General features: G+C 41.2%; 1 protein-coding gene across 1 annotated transcript in view; it reads left to right on the top strand.

Annotated features, from left to right (window-relative positions):
• Nucleotides 1–17,030, top strand: part of LOC115471273 — an 87,791-nt gene extending 70,761 nt beyond the window's left edge. Inside the window, exons 7-8 of the mRNA XM_030204975.1 lie at nt 12,258–12,478; nt 16,388–17,030. Coding sequence (XP_030060835.1) covers nt 12,258–12,478; nt 16,388–16,638 — 472 coding nt within the window. The 3' untranslated portion in view covers nt 16,639–17,030. The remainder of the gene's footprint in view (nt 1–12,257; nt 12,479–16,387) is intronic.
• Nucleotides 17,031–17,329: the final 299 nt, after the last annotated feature.

Genomic DNA, 17,329 nt, shown 5'->3' with positions numbered 1-17,329 from the left:
GGCGGCTTTCCTCACTGCCCCTTGCTTCTTGGCGCGTTGTGATGGCATAGTTGCTCGCTCACCACGTTGCGAATCGCGATGTCGGTACTCGTTGCCCGCCTAGAGGAGCGACCACGGGTTTTTCCCCGGCACGCTTGCGCTGCTCCCTGCCTGCCTCGACCTTGTCTACCCACGCGGCGACGGGGGATCAGAAGGAATACAGCTGCACTCTCCGAATGGATCAAGGTAAGAACGCTGCTCTCTCCTTGCTGTCCCGAATGGAAAGGAAATTCCCCTTTCCTTCCCTTCCTTTAACTTTTCTTTTCTCTCCGCCCCTCCCCTCCCCTGCTTTAACCCTTTGCCTGCCTATCTCTACCTTTCTATCCTCCCTGCACCCTCCTCCCCCCTCCCTCCCCCCCGTCGCAGGCCATCGGCCCGGTTGTGCCCAGCCTCCCTTTAGGAGGTGTGGCTGGGTTCTTTCATCAAGACACTTTAAGTATTAGAACATGATTGTCTGTACCAGTCTTGTTCTAGTTTATGTTGTAACTATAGTCCAGACACAATTTTGTTCTCTTTGGCTGTTGACCTCCATCTGAATATGCATCATAGAGATCAATCTTTATTGATTCATTTAGATCACAGTTATGGTTGCACTATGAAGGCAGGAGCAAAACGTCTACGCACAGAAAGACACAGCAACTCATATTCACAGCTATGGCCAGTTTCTTCTGTCCATTAGATATATTGTAGTTCTTCATAGTAGCCTTTTTTCATATTATCAATGTTTTTTAATATAATTTATAAACATGTCTGTGCCTGCCATTGTACTGGCATATTTCACACAGTACATTTATTCACACTTTTTTTGCACCACATTACACCGGCTCTTTAAATTCATAGCACTCGTCTGTACTATGCACATTTATCGTGTTACATTGCACCAGCTTTTTTTAAATTCATAGCACTCATTTGTATCGTCACTTTAATATTTATTGTGCACAGCTCGATCATTCACAACTCCATTTGTATTCCTCTCCCTTTCTTTTCGATATTCTCCACCCTTTTCGCTTTGCATCAGCTTTTGTTTATTCCAAGGTTATGCGATCCGATTGTTGGTTCAAAGGGGTATATCTCCCACTCTGTTACTATCACTAATTTCTTTGTATACCTATTTTATTCAATATTCATGTCCTTTTATGATTATTATTCTCACTATTCACACTACTCATATATTTTATAAGCAATGTTCTTTTTCCCACCAGCTTTCAGTAGGATTTAGATCTATGCTTCAGGGTAACACACACACACACACACACAGCCCACATCAGGCTCAGAGGTATGGGTTTTTTTCAACATTTCTAGTGTGATCTCTTTTTTTATGAATCATTTTACTTTTAACTCATATAGTACTTTATACAGTTTTTTCTTTTCCTTTTTAGAGACATATTTAGTAAGCTTGTCTTATATTATTTAACAATCCTATGTAATCATCAACAACTGTTGCAAATTATTTTGCAACAGTTGTTGATGATTATATATGTTTGCTGGTACAACTAATTATTGAGAGTGAACTTAAATTAGAATTGTGATTTAACAATCCTAAGTACATGTATTTTATGTATACATTTGCGCCTCCCTTTCTCTATTATTTTCTGTTATTAGTTATGACATTGATATCCCTACATGCCTTTATTCGTATATACGTTTATTCATCAATATGTATTTCATATCATTTTCATATTATTTTATAATCTACTCTTTCATGTGGTTTTTAATTTACTATTATGTTTTTTACATGTTTATATATTATGTTTTACATGGCTTTTTAGACTCCTGAGGCAGGTGGCTGTGTCTACCGAAACACGGCCCATGTCGTGTTCTTATGCACTGGTGCCTTCAATAAAGATGAGAAGACCTCATCCCTATGGCTGATCGTCATTTGTTTCATCCTCTACTCCATTCTTAACTGCAATTTGAAGGCTGAATATTCTAGATCTTGGTGGTTGGGTTTTAGGGTGGTTTCAGAGGCTTTTTTAAAAATGTAGAATGTAGGCTGTCTTATGGAATAAGGTCTCAATATTTACTTATTTACAGTAGATTGTGTAATAATACAGGGTGCAATTTTGTTCCCTGTACTCTAATATTTATCTTTTGGTGAAGATCATTTGGTTTCATGGCTTAAATGTACATTATTATTCAAATGGTCAGCAGCTTTATTGGTCCCTCCCAGTGCCAACAGGTAAATGCTTGTCTGAAAAAGGGTTCAGAGTTGAAGAAAGACACTATGGGGGGGAATTCAATAAATGACATCCAAAGTTATGCACTGGGATGAGTTACATTCTGCAAAGGGCGCTCTGCGTGGAACGACCTTTATAGAATACTAGCTTAGTGCACATTTTATTCCTAACTTTGGGCTCAAGTATTTATACCTGCCAAAGTCTGATGTAAAATCTAGTACCCAACTAATGTCAGTTGAGCACAAAAATTACAATATTCTATAACATCACAGCTAAATTTTGGGAATGACTCGCTCCCATGGCCACACCCCTATGGAGTTGCATGTTATGAAATTTAGATGTGCAAGTTATGGTTTATGGCATAGGGCAGATTTGCATATAACTCCTAATTATTGCCAATTAAGTGCCTAATTAGCTAATTAGTTTACACATACATCTTTGATTCGTGTCTAAATTTGCATGACCTATACAGAATCCAGCACTGTGGGAGGAATTCTATGACAGGGTGCCTCCAGTTAGGTGCTCCAATAAAGTGTAATAGGAGCATGTTCTATAACAACATCTGGGCATCCGAGTGTCATCATAGAATACTAGTATAATCTGATAGTAGCACACCTAACGTTTGTGCATCCGCAGTTACACCAGCCATAGACCTGGTTTACCTGTGGGTGCTTAAATGCAATTGGAATATGAGTGGAGGACTAGCCTAATTGTTCGTGAAGCGACCTGAGAACCGAGTTTCATTCCCACTGCAGCTCCTTATGACTGTGGGCAAGTCACCCCAGGTACAAAATAAGTACCTGTATATAATATGTAAACTGCTTTGACTGTAACCACAGAAAGGCGGTATATCAAATTCCATCCCTATCGTGCAGTATTCTGTAAGTTACATGTATAACCAGAAGCCCCACCTATGCCCTTATAAAATTCTTAGGGTGCTTAAATGCAAGCACTAATTTTCTCAGTATTTACATTTGCAAGGGATGCTTAGTTATAGGATTGCCCGTCACATTGACTTTAAAGTCATCAAAGATCAGATTGTGGCTAGGGGGTGGGAGGCTCTGCTGTTACTCAAGTACATTTTAAAACTTAATTAGGAAAATGTGACTTTGCAATATAAACCATTTCTAAAAAAAAAATCGAGATCTATATAGATGTTGCTTTGAAGATGGAGAAGCATATAACAAACAGAGAGGAGACTGGAAATTGCTCAAGATAGCACAGAACCTGAAACTTGTTTTGACAGCTGCCCAGTTTAGATACATAGTCCAACTGATGATTATTTCTAAGGTTGATTGCTGTAATTCCCCAATTTTGGATTTGCCACTGAAGAGCCTTCATAGTCTAATTGTTGCAGAATGTGATAGTTCATTTGCTGGTAGGTATACCTTTTAGAGATCTTCTCTTTCCTGTTTTAGCAACATTTCACTGGTTGCCTATACCTTTCAGGGCACAGTTGAAAGTCTTGTGCTTGGCCTTTAGGCCCTGCATCATATGCACCCCTGTAGTTTGTAGACTCCACAGGAAGTGTCCCTTGAATCCTGCAACTTCTGCTTGGCCACGATTCTGCTCGTTCACAAGATTCTCCCAGCTCTTTGCGAGAGCAATTTATTTATATTTGTTGAATTTGTATCCCACATTTTCCCACCTATTTGCAGGCTCAATGTGGCTTACATAGTGCCGGAAATGCATTCACAGACTCCGGTGTGAACAAATACAAAGTGGTGTTATGGTAATAAAAGTTTGTGTGGAGCAGTCAACGGAAGAGTTGTGTTATGTCCAGTACATACTTTACTTTTGTTGTGTTGCAAAGATCAGGCTTTTAGGTTGGGTCGGTAGGGTATGCCTTTTTGAACAGGTTGGTCTTTAGTAATTTCCGGAAATTTAGGTGGTTGTATGTTGTTTTCAAGGCTTTCGGTAATGCATTCCACAGTTGTGTACTTATGTAGGACAAGCTGGATGCGTAAGTTGATTTGTATTTGAGGCCTTTGCAGCTACGGTAGTGCATATTTAGGTATGTTCGTGATGACTTAGATGTGAAGGCAATATGCTCTTTGATTGGGAGCCAGTGTAGTTTTTCTCGGAGGGGTTTTGCGCTTTCAATCGTGTTTTACCAAATATCAGCCTGGCTGCCGTGTTTTGGGCAGTCTGAAGCTTCTTTAGGATTTGTTCTTTGCATCCTGAGTAGATTCCGTTGCAGTAGTCTACGTGACTTTGTACCATTGATTTTATCAGGTTGCAAAATATTTCCCTCGGGAAGAATGGTTTCACACGTTTGAGTTTCCACATTGCGTGGAACATTTTCTTTGTTGTGGATTTCACTTGGCTTTCTAATGTTAGGTTGTGGTCTAATGTAACACCAAGGATTTTCAGGCTGTCTGAGATGGGGAAGATGTGGCCTGGGGTGTTGATACTTGTTGAGTTATCTACGCTGTTGGGAGAAGAGGATGAGACAATGTGTTTTTTCTTTGTTTAGTTTTAGTTGAAATGCATTTGCCCATGAGTCCATGATATTGAAGATGAGCTTGATTTCGTTGGTGATTTCTGTCAGATCATGTTTGTAGGGAATATAAATGGTGACATTGTCTGCATAGATGAATGGGTTGAGGCCTTGGTTGGATAAGGACTTGGCTAGTGGAGTCATCATTAGGTTGAAAAGGATTGGTGATAGTGGTGATCCTTGGGGTACTTTGCAGTCAGCTTTCCACGATGATGATAGCTTTGAGTTTGATTTCACTTGATATATTCTCGTGGTTAGGAAACCTTTGATCCAGCTAAGTATGTTTCCACAGATCCCAAAGTAGTCGAGTAGTCTAAGTAGTATTTCATGGTTTACCATGTCGAATGCACTAGACATGTCAAATTGGAGGAGAAGGATGCTTTTGCCTATTGCTATTTCCTGCTTGAATTTGGCTAGGAGGGTAATTAGTACTGTATCGGTGCTGTGGAGGGGGCAGAATCCTGATTGTAATTCGTGTAATATTAAGAATTTGTTTATGTAGTCAGTTAGTTGTTTGGTTACCAAGCTTTCCATCAGTTTGGTTACCAGTGGGATAGATGCTACTGGACGGTAGTTAGTGATTTCATTTGTTTTTCTTCTTGGTATCTTTTGGTATTGGGGTGAGTAGGATATTGCCATTTTCTTTTGGGAAGAGTCCGTGTTGGAGCATGTAGTTTAGGTCGGATGTGAGGTCTATGATGTAGCGGTCAGGGGCAGATTTTATTAGGTAGTTGGGACAAGTATCAAGTTTGCAGTGAGTACTGGAGAAGCTACTAATCGCCTGGATAACTGTTTCGATGGTAAGGAGAGTGAAGTTTGACCAGATTCGGTCAGCTGGGTATTCTCTAGAGGTGGGGTCTAGCTCATCAAGGAAGTTTTCAATGTCGGCGCTGTGCTGAGGGAGTGCCTTGTGTAGGTTTACAATTTTTTCATTGAAGTATTTAGCAAGTTCGTCTGTGGATGGGATGTCTGTATTTGTTGTAGTGACCGAGGTGGTGTCTAGGAGCTTGTTCATGAGTTGGTATAATTTCTTCGGGTCCTTGTAGTCTGTTCCTATTTTTTATTTTTTATTTATTTATTGCATTTCTATCCCACATTTTCCCACCTCTTTGCAGGCTCAATGTGGCTTACAATACATCATGAATAGTGGAGATTTATAAGAAAATAGACAAGTAATATTACAGAAAGATCTTGGGTAACATGATAATAGAAAAACATGATAATAGTTTAACAAGCAGAAATTATAAGTCAAATCTGGATATATATGTTGATCTTTGTGGTATACCTTGTCAAAGAGATGTGTTTTCAGTAGTTTGCGGAAGTTAGTTAGCTCATAAATAGTTTTTAAGTTGCGCGGTAACGCGTTCCAGAATTGTGTGCTCAGGTAGGAAAAGGTTGAGGCATGTGTTAGTTTGTATTTTAGACCTTTGCAGTTGGGGAAGTGAAGATTAAGGAATGTGCGGGATGATTTTTTATAGTTTTATAGTATGATCTTTTGGCCTGTCTTATTGTGTATATGTATTTTTGGGGGGGTTGTTTCCATGTGTTGAGTGAGTGTTCATCTTTTGTTTTTTTCCATGCACGTTCGAGTTTCCTGGTTTGCGTTTTTAGCTTTTTCAGAACATTGTTAAACCATGGTAGTGAGTTAAGCTTATGTGAGGTTCTTGTTCGCAAGGGTGCTATTTCGTCTAATATGTTTCTGCACCTTTTAACCCATTCTGCGAAGTAGTATATGGAGTCTGTTTGTGCTGATGAGTCATTATTGTATATCTGTTTCCACAATGTTTTTGTGTCTACATGACCTCTTGTGCTGTGGGTTATGAGCTCTTGTGTGCTTTATGATCCCTTCTTTCAGCAGTTTAGGGATAAATTCAGTTTGTAGTGATCAGTCCATGGTGTTTCTGTCCATTTAATGCCTGTTATTATTATGTTCTGGTCTGTTGAGGGTTTGTGTGAGATGAGGTCGAGTGTGTGCCCTTTGACGTGAGTTGCTTCCATATGTAGCCATTCAAGATCCCATAGGTGGAGGAATTCCTTGCATTCTCGTGTGTGGGTCGAGTTTGGGTCTTCTAGGTGTAGGTTAATGTCTCCTAATACTAGTATATTGGGATTCGTTACACATGTGTTAGAAATAAGTCCATGAGATTAGTTTGACCTTTGTTCCAGTTTCCAGGTGGTCTATAAATCAGGACACAGTTCAGTTGGTCATTTAGGGTTTTGCTCAGTGGTAAATGTTTAACAACAGGCTATCTCCCCGGTCCCCCTCTGTGCCCCCCGTCCCTCTCTGCACCCCCCGTCCCCCTCTGCGCCCCCCCCCCCAAATTGCAGAGCTGGCTATAGCCGGGGAGAGAGCCTGGGGGGGGGGGGTGGCAATGCATTCCTTCAGGAAAAAAAATTAAATGATCCCAGGTTCCAATCTAATTCATGATTATTGAGCGATAAAATGCCATAAATAAGTAAATAAACTTTTAATGTTGAGCACCTGATTCTCAAAGTGAACATATTCCAAACACTATAATGAAAATAAAATGATTTTTTTCTACCTTTGTTGTCTGGTGACTGTTTTTCTGATCATGCTGGCTCAGTATCCAATTCTGCTACTATCTGTCCTCTTAACTCCATTTCAAGGGCTTCCTTTCCATTTATTTCTTTCCTTTCCTCTTTTCTTCTTCATTTCTGGTCCTCAGCTTCTGCCTATTTTCTTCATCCATGTGCAGTTTTCTCCTCTCTTCCTTTCCCCTCAACTCATCTCCTTCCTCACTCTTCCCTCCCCTCCATCCATGTCCAGCATTTCTTCTCTCTTCCCTCCTCTCCCCTGCCCTCCATCCACCCATGTCCAGCAACCCTTCTCTCCCCCTGCCCTCCATCCACCCATGTCCAGCAACCCTTCCCTCCCCCTGCCCTGCATGCACCCATACCCAGTGACCCTCCTCTCCCCTGCCCTCCATCCACCCACCCATGTCCAGCAGTGACCCTCCACCCACCCATGTCCAGCAGTGACCCTCCTCTCCTCTCCCCTGCCCTGCATGCATCCATACCCAGTGACTCTTCTCTCCCCTCCATCCACCCATGCCCAGCGACTCCCTTCTCTCTGCTGCCACTCGCTCCCGAGTTGTTCAGCGAATTCTTTTCCCTCCCTCCCTCCGGATCCGGTCCCTCACTGACTCCTTTTCCTTCTAATTCTTCGGGGCAGGCAATCATGCCTGCCCACTGCTAGCGCTGACTCTCCCCCGCTGCCGGTTCACGCTTCAAAATGGCCGCTGAGACTTCAGAAGAAGTCTCTCTAGGCTGCCTCTGGAAGTCTTGGTGGCCATTTTTAAAGCGCGAATCGGCAGCGGGGGAGAGTCAGTTGGCAGCAGGCAGGCAAGACTGCCTGCCCCGAAGAATTAGAAGGACAAGGAGTCGGTGAGGGACCGGATCCGGAGGGAGGGAGGAGAGCCAGAGCCGGCTCGCCATTTTTAACAACCGGCTCGCAAGTCGGTAGAAAGTTTAACAACTGGCTCTTGCGAGCCGGTGCGAGCCGGCTCCAGCACACCACTGGTTTTGCTGTGGATTCTGATTGAGGCAATTTCAAGTTGAGGTGTTATGGACTCAGCAGTGGTTTCAGTGGTAAAGTTGGAATGATAGATTAGTGCTATGCCATCGCCTCTCTTGCCCGTCCTGATCCAGTGTGTGATTTTGGAGGGTACGGGTCTAGGATGATGGGGTCCTTTTGGTCGTGGATCCAAGTTTCAGTTATGAAAAGTAGGTCAAGATTTTCTGACGTGAACCAGTCTGTTAGAATTGCTGATTTGTTTACTGCAGATCTGGCATTCAGGTTACTGCTTTAAATTGCAAATAAAGACTGGTAAAAGCACAGAGCTTCCTGCTCAAACTGCCATTTGGTAGTTCATAGGTTATTCAAAGTGAATGGGCTGTGTCGGCATTGCCACGCATCTTTGTAAAAGGGTGGGGGGGTAAATTTGTAAGAGTGGTTTGAGGATTATGTAACTTGCCCAAGAACACAAGGAGCAACAAGGGGAACTGAACCTGTCACCCCTGCTTCCCAAGTTTGTTGCTCTAACAATTACTGTACACCGCCTTGAGTGAATTCCTTCAAAAAGGCAGTAAATAAATCCTAATAATAAATAAAATTAGGCTACTCCTCTACTCTGTTAATAGGAGCCTTTTGTTATAAATGCCATACAAGCCTATGTTGCCTTTATAGAATATAAATCTCTTAGCTTAAGGGAAGTAAAGGCTTGAATATCACAAAAACCTCTAACACACTCCAGCCATATAATAATTCTTTAAAAAAAATTGTACTAGTGAAAAAAATATTTATATGAATGAGTCTTTTATTATGAGTCTCTTTTAATCTTTTTTTTTTTTTTTTTAGTATGGTGGTACCATCATAAAGGGCAATAAGTCATGCCCGACAACCATAGCAATTTCACTTGGTGCTGAACACAGCACTCTCGTTTACTGCTTTAATCTTGTTATAATCAGCAAATACAATTCCATTTAAAAGCCAACACGATCACGTTCTGAGATAAAGCTCTGCATCAGGACATGACTATCCTGCTTATAATCGAATGAGAAAAACGCCCAAGTTCCGACCTAAATCGGGAGATGGACGTTTATCTCACAAAAACGAATAAAGCGGTATAATCGAAAGCCGATTTTTGGACGTTTTCAACTGCAATCCGTCGCGGATGCGGACAAAGTTGATGAGGGCGTGTCAGAGGTGTGGCGAAGGCGGAACTGGGGCGTGGTTATCTGCCGAACAGAGATGGGCGCATTTCACCGATAATGGGAAAAAAGTATGCGTTTTTAGCTAGAATTTAGGACACTTTTCCTGGACCCTGTTTTTTCACGAATAAGGCCCCAAAAAGTGCCCTAAATGACCAGATGACCACTGGAGGGAATCGGGGATGACCTCCCCTGACTCCCCCAGTGGTCACTAACCCCCTCCCAGCACAAAAAATGAAGTTTCTCAACTTTTTATTTTCACCCTCAAATGTCATACCCAGCTCCCTGACAGCAGTATGCAGGTCACTGGAGGAGTTGTTAGGGGGTGCAGTGGACTTCAGGCAGGTGGACCCAGGCCCATCCCCCCTACCTGTTACAATTGTGCTGCTTAATGCTTATTAGTCGTCCAACCCCCCCAAACCCACTGTACCCACATGTAGGTGCCCCCCTTCACCCCTTAGGGCTATAGTAATGGTGTAGACTTGTGGGCAGTGGGTTTTGAGGGGGATTTGGGGGGCTCAACACACAAGGGAAGGGTGCTATGCACCTGGGAGTTCTTTTACCTTTTTTTTTGTTTTTGTAAAAGTGCCCCCTAGGGTGCCCGGTTGGTGTCCTGGCATGTGAGGGGGACCAGTGCACTACGAATCCTGGCCCCTCCCACGAACAAATGCCTTGGATTTATTCGTTTTTGAGCTGGGCGCTTTCATTTTCCATTATTGCTGAAAAACAAAAACGCCCAGCTCACACATTGTTGAATAAAACATGGGCGTCTATTTTTTCCCAAAATACGGTTCGGTCCGCCCCTTCACGGACCCGTTCTTGGAGATAAACGCCCATGGAGATAGGCATTTTCGTTCAATTATGCCCCTCTATATGGCCTATGCATGCTCCCCCCCCCCCCCGCCTATCTCTTTTCTTAACTTAATTTTAACCCTAGATATGGATAGTTACATCTTACATGTGAGCTCCAGTATTGCCTTACTTTGTAAAATGTTACTTGTTGTTATGTTGTGAGCTCATGATTGTATTTGTCTCAAAAATCAATAAAAGAAATTAAACTTGGAAAAAAAAATTTTCAAAGCATCACAAAAATTTCTTTTAGAAAAAATACACATGCTGCCCTGGAATAATCAGGCAGAATGCAAGTGTGCTTTTGCTGAAAAAGTTTTTTTTCTTTAACAAAAGGAATTTTTGTGATGCTTTTAAAATTTTGCAACATCAGTTGTGTCCTGGTGCAGAGCTTGGTCTCAGAACATGATCACATCGGCTTTGTTCTGGAATTATACCTGCTATACCCTATTTTCAAGGAACAGTGATTGCCAAATAAGTCCTATTTCTATAAAGTTCTTTGAAAAGATCTTTTGTACAAAATAATGCTGGTGGATTTCTTTTTTTGAATATGCGTTTATATGCGTTTATAAAAAAATTAGGACTTACGATTATAACAAGATTAAAGCAGTATTTAGCACCAAGTGAAACTGCTGCATTTGTTGGACATGACATAGAGGGGCATAATTGAAAGGGACGCCCAAGTTTTGCTGAGGACGTCCTCGCAAAATGTCCCGGTGGAGGGGCAGGGAAACCCGTATTATCGAAACAAGATGGATGTTACAAAATTACCCACATTTGAACATTTTTCTATTGGGAAACCCGTCAGTCATTATAAGGTTTATATCATCGCTTGATAGTAAAAATAGTGTTAGGACAAATGAAAACAAGAGGGCTGAAGCACACTGCTGAACCGAAGCACTGAAACCAAGGAATGGAAGGAAGATGGCAATCATAACCATCCACAGGAGATTTAGTTACAGAAGCTGGCAAGGGTTCCGGTATCATCTGGGCATATTATCTGGCATGAGGATCATAAAGAACAAAAAACAGGGGGGAAAGGGAGGTAGAGTGTCAAATAAAACTATTGGGAGTTTTAACAAAATACATGATCCAAGAATAAATATAGAAGCAGTATACAGTTCCATATAAAAAAGAAACATTTCCTATTTAGGGGCAGTAGTTATCAAGCAGTGTTAGGACTTTAAGTCACATTAGTTGTCCCTTAACATGACTTAAATGACCCTAATGTTGCCTGACCAAAATTATTATGGCAGTATTTAAGTCCCTGCAGGTTAAACAGTAATCCGTGTTTTGCATCTTATTACTATGCAAATACCCTAACTTGCAGTGATACATGACAAGCCACATTAGGGCCCAAAAATCACAGTAAAATAACCCTAGTTTTTAGTTGGGGTTATTTCACGGCCCAACGCTCAAGCCCTGCCTACCACCTTCCCCCACCCCCCTCTTCAAAGGTAGCCCTCACCCTCGTCACTGGATTGGACAGGAGTGACTGGGCATCATTCCTGCCCGAAGACTGTCCTTGGACCACCAATGTCAAGGTAGCTCTTTGTGGAGGTGAGGGCTACCTTAGGAGTGGGGGTAGTAAGGGCTTGAGTCAAGGTGGACCTTAAGCCAGGAGAGACCCTGGTCACAAGCAGCATTCTTCTTTTAACCCGGGATTCAGCAACCCGCAGGACTGTGATACCACAGGTTGCTGAATCTGACAGTAAATCAATGCACAAAAAAAGGTGATCTTTCACTGGATACATTTCCCCCTTAGATTTAAATACCTCTAAAGATCAGAGGTGCCTTTTAAATCTTCTCTTGATGATTTAGTGCAACTAGAAATTCATGACATAAAAATGGAGTTTTAAACACTGTCAATCTTGTACAGTTTATCTTCTAAGCATAGAAAATGTTTTAAAATGTCTTTTATTTGAAACTTGTTATGCTGTTTCTGTGCTATTTATTTTCAGGAAAACAGCACTGGATCGTTACAACCTAGAAAAAATGGGTTTCACCCATATCCTCAATGCTGCCCATGGGCGCTGGAACGTGTGCACTGGTGCAGAGTATTACAGTGACATGGTGATTGAGTATTATGGTGTAGAAGCTGAAGATCTGCCCAGCTTCAATCTCAGTGAATTCTTTTATCCAGCTGCAAAGTTTATTGATTCAGCACTGAATAAACCAGAAAGTAAGAAAATCAAACCTAATGACACTTGCTTAGCAGTAAAGAAAAGTCATCTGCCTCTTTATCAGATGGTATCATGCAGTGTATTGTGATAGTTATCTTTAAAATGAGGCATTTTCAATGTGTAAGATACATGATAAGATAACAAAGGTTTGCAAATGTATCAACATTTGAAAATTTTACCCCCTATAAGTGGTGTCTCACTATTCAGATCTGTCAAGGTCAGCATAGTGAAGCTTTCAGCCATACCCCTAAGGAAAAAAATTAAGAAATATTGCCACTGTTAACCCTGATAATAGAATAACAATTAAAATAAATTCTCACTTCAAGGTACAAGGTAAAACAAAAATAGAGAAACTGAACTGAAAAGAATAATGGCTTTGGGGCCCTTTTACAAAGCTGTGGTAAGCACTAACACATCCTTACCGCAGCTTAAAATGGTGTACCGCGGGGCATGCTGAGGTATCCCACAGTAATTTTTGAATGTGCGTGCAAACCACGCACTAAAATATTTTACAAATATTTTCACGGAGGGGGCATGTCTGGGGATGGGGCGTGTTAGTATGTTGACATTGCCACATGCTAACCAATTAGTGCAGGTTTAGGGGTCCTTTTACTAAGGTGCACTAACGGGTTTAGCGTGTGCTAAATGATAAGACTCCCATGGGCATCTTATTATTTAGTGCACACTAATCATTAGCACATGCAAAATACGTTAGTGTACCTTAGTAAAAGGACCCCTTAGTGCGTGAATCCCTACCGTTTACAAAATAGGTGGCGTTAGGGGTTCACATATTAAGATGCCTATAAATAAGGACCAACTGAATTTTCTTTAAACAATTAAACCTCAACTGCCACAGCGGGTCCCACAATGTAACCACCCCAAAAGTTGGCTTCTATCACTGGTTTCTTTAGTGAACCCTAAAAAGAGGAACAGCAAAAAAACAACTGCCAAAGGGAGAAAAAAAAATTGATGTTTCCCCAAAAAGTGCCCCAACTGCCCAGATTACCACTGGAAGGAATCAGGGATGACCTCCCCTGACTTCCCCAGTGGTCACTAACCCCCTCCCACAAAAAAAAAGAACTTTAAAAACTTTTTTTTCCAGCCTGTATGCCAGCCTCATACCTAGCTTCATCACAGCAGTATGCAGGTCCCTGGAGCAGTTGTTAGTGGGTACAGTGGACTTCAGGCAGGTGGACCAAGGCCCATCCCCCCCCTACCTGTTACACTTGTGCTGGTAAATGGGAGCGCTCCAAACTGACCTCCAAACTCACTGTACCCACATCTAGGTGTTCCCCTTCAGCCCTAAGTGCTATGGTAATGGTGTAGAGTTGTAGGGAGTGGGTTTGGGGGGGGGGGATTTGGGGGGCTCAGCACCCAAGGTAAGGGAGCTATGGACTTGGGAGGTATTTTAAATTTTTTTTTTGTTACAAGTGCCCCCTAGGGTGCCCGGTTGGTATCCTGGCATGTGAGGGGTACCAGTGCACTACGAATCCTGGCCCCTCTCATGACCAAATGCCTTGGATGTGTTTGTTTTTGAGCTGGGAGCCTTCGATTTCCATTATCACTGAAAACCGATACCGCCCAGCTCAACTCCGCCCAAATGCAATGCATTTGCCCGGCACAAACCGTATTATCGAAACAAAAGATGGACGCCCATCTTTTTCGAAAATACGGTCTGGCCCACCCCTTCGTGGACCCGTCCTCAGAGATGAAGATGGGCATTCACGTTCGATTATGCCCCTCCATGGGGCTCATTTTCAAAAGAGAAAAACAACCAAGAAGTTGCATATATCTGGATTTGGATGCTTACCTCACAAAAATGTCCAAATTGGTATTTTCAAAAACAATTTTTAGGCGTTTTTCTATGAAGTCTGTCAGACGTGTGTTCAAATCACAAGGGGGCATGTCAGGGGCATATTAAGGTTGGGATCTGGGCATTCCTAACACTTGGACATTTTTTTACCATAATGAAACAAAACAAAAAACATCCAGGGTTATAAGTTGGACATTTTGGTCTAGACCTGTTTTATTCATGAATAAGCCACAAAAAAGTGCCCTAAATGACCAAATGACCACTGCAGGGAATCAGGGATGGCCTCCCCTTACTCCTACAGTGGTCACCAACCCCCCAAAAATGTGAATAAAAGCATTACATACCAACCTCATATGTTATACTCAGGTCCATTAGACCAACATGCAGGACCCTAGAGTGGTCTAGTGGTGGGTGCGGTGCGGTGCGGTGCGGTGCAGTGCAGTGCAGACAGATGGACCCAAACCCATACCTCCCCCTATTTGTTGCACTTGTGGTGGAAACTGTGAGCCCTCCAAAACTCATGAGAAACCCACTGTACCCACATAGAGGTGCCACCTTCATCCATAAGGGCTAGTGTAGTGGAGTACAGTTGGGGATAATTGGTTTTGGGGGGCTCAGCAGACAAGATAAGGGAGCAACTGTGAGATGTATACCTGGGAGCATTTATTTTGAAGTCCACTGCAGTGCCCCCTAGGGTGCCCCTTTGCTTTGCAGGATGTCTGTGTGGCCAGTCTAAGAATGTTGGCTCCTCCCACATCCCAATGGATTGATTTTGTGCATTTTTCACTTGGACTTTTTTTTTTTTCACAAAAGATAAATGCAGAGAGCACAAAAACATCTAGCAAATAGCTATTTAAAAAAAAAAAAAAGAGATTTTTCGGTTTTGAAAATTGCTATATTCCCCACTTGAATTGGACTTAGATGTCATATTGAAAATGCCACTCCATGTAACTTTATAAGTCTAAGTGCTTCCAGTATTAACTTGTTCAATATTTACCCGAGGTGACAGTTCTTTAGGATATTATATATCTACATAGATGCAGAAAGCATATAGACCCAAAGTGTGAGTGATAGAGGTGTGACCGAGAATGCCCAAGGCATTGTTGTGAACTATGTTGCCTACAATTACAAGCAATATATAAAAAAGAAAACTAGGTTTATATTTGAGTAACAGAGATGGAATGTATGCTATAGATGAAATTCCAGTTGTTATGCTATGCAAAATATTTTCTATAAAAGTGAGTACTGTGATCACTAATAGGAAGAGCAGCACTAGCCTTTGAAAGCAATTATTATTTAAGAATCTCACAGTATTTAAAAATAGGATTGCTAAACAAAAAAAATGTTAAGTGCTATATTTTACAAGTGCAGAAGGGAGCTATTGTTGCTAACTTTTATATTTTTCTATATGCTAAAAAACTTAAATGTCAATATCACCCCTACAATTAGTAAGGGGAAGCTGCTTGGCTGTCACAGTGCTTGGAGTCATCCTTTAGGTAACCTCAACCAAGAATAAACATTCGTTAGTATTTAAGCAATCTGGCAGTGTAATAAAAGGCATATATTTAGGTAATCGGGTGTTTTTGTGAATGCGCCATTGGGTGCAGCACAATGTGTTCATGAAGAATCTACGATGATTGCACCTGAATATTCCTCATTTTCTTTTCCAATTCATGACTACTGATTTTCTTGAATAAATATCCCATGACTATCATTTATTGACTTTTATTGAACCTCAGATATTTGCCACTATTTGACTACCAGCTAAATTAATTTAAACGAATAAAGCCAGAGATGGTTAATTAACTATATCTAAAGACAATAGAAGCCACTAATTATACTTTAAATAAAACTGCAATACAAACTAAAAAGGTATAGCAAATTAAGTTAGAAAGACAAGTTTGAACAGCTAGGGATTCAAACTATTCTCCATCTAGCATATGAAAAGCTGTGTGTATATAGAAATATATTTATACACAGACATATAACTCACATAATATATGTATACATATACCATTTGCATGCAACTTCCTTCAGTGAAAACATTCAACATAATTCTTCTAAGCTGCTATTAACGACTTCATTTTTCTTGTAGATAAAATTTTGGTGCATTGTGCAATGGGACGTAGTCGATCAGCTGCCTTAGTCTTGGCCTACATGATGATTTACAAAAACATGACTGTTGTAGATGCCATTGAACAAGTTTTAAAGCACAGATGCATCCTTCCCAATCGGGGCTTCCTGAAGCAGCTCAGACAACTTGATATACAGTTGGCTGTTGAGAAGAAGAATGCAAAAAATAACATTCACTCAAATGGAGGAGATAATGGTGAAGAAAACATCTAATCTTTACCAACAATATTTTGCCAAAGAAAGTTGCTCTAATGCTAATGGAACCATTTTGGTTGCTATCAGTGTGATGAATCTTAAATCAAGAGTTTCCTCTCTCTCATTTGGTGTCACACCTGGATAGACCCAATAGGATTTATGAACACTTGTTTACTAGAAAAGAGGTATGTCAGCATTCTCTTTCTACACATGGACAAATCTAAAGGTAGTAATTTATAGCAAACAGAAAAGTACTTTTTATTAAGGAGCTTGTTCAGGTTTAGAAAGGAAGATGAATGCCTTATAACAGATTCCCACATGCAATGTGGTAGATGTACTAAAAATGTGTATTGTTAGGTTAGGAACCATGAAAATATGTCATAAATAAATTGTTCTGTTATTAATCTCAAGACTTCAGTTTCAAATGTTCAAATGAAAACACAGACCTGAACCAGAGGTTCTCAGTCTTTGGTGGGTGAGTGGATACTCTAGCTATGCAATCTCCTTACCATCTCCCCACAGAGCCTTCCCTATGCCTCCAATCTAATTCTTCACTAGTTTCATTTTCTACCTCCAAACCAGTCTCTCTCTACTAGTCTGGATCTCTCCATCAAGTCTAACTTTTCCCCATTATCACCTATTCCCTCCTCACCAGCCTCTACATCCAGTCCCTAAAATCTCCCCCCTCACTAGTATCTTTCTCCCTCAC

The sequence above is a fragment of the Microcaecilia unicolor genome, chromosome 5, assembly GCF_901765095.1.
Source record: "Microcaecilia unicolor chromosome 5, aMicUni1.1, whole genome shotgun sequence".
NCBI classification, from domain to species: domain Eukaryota; kingdom Metazoa; phylum Chordata; class Amphibia; order Gymnophiona; family Siphonopidae; genus Microcaecilia; species Microcaecilia unicolor.
Note: the sequence above shows the minus strand (reverse complement) of the source record. Positions and strands in the feature narration are given on the sequence as shown.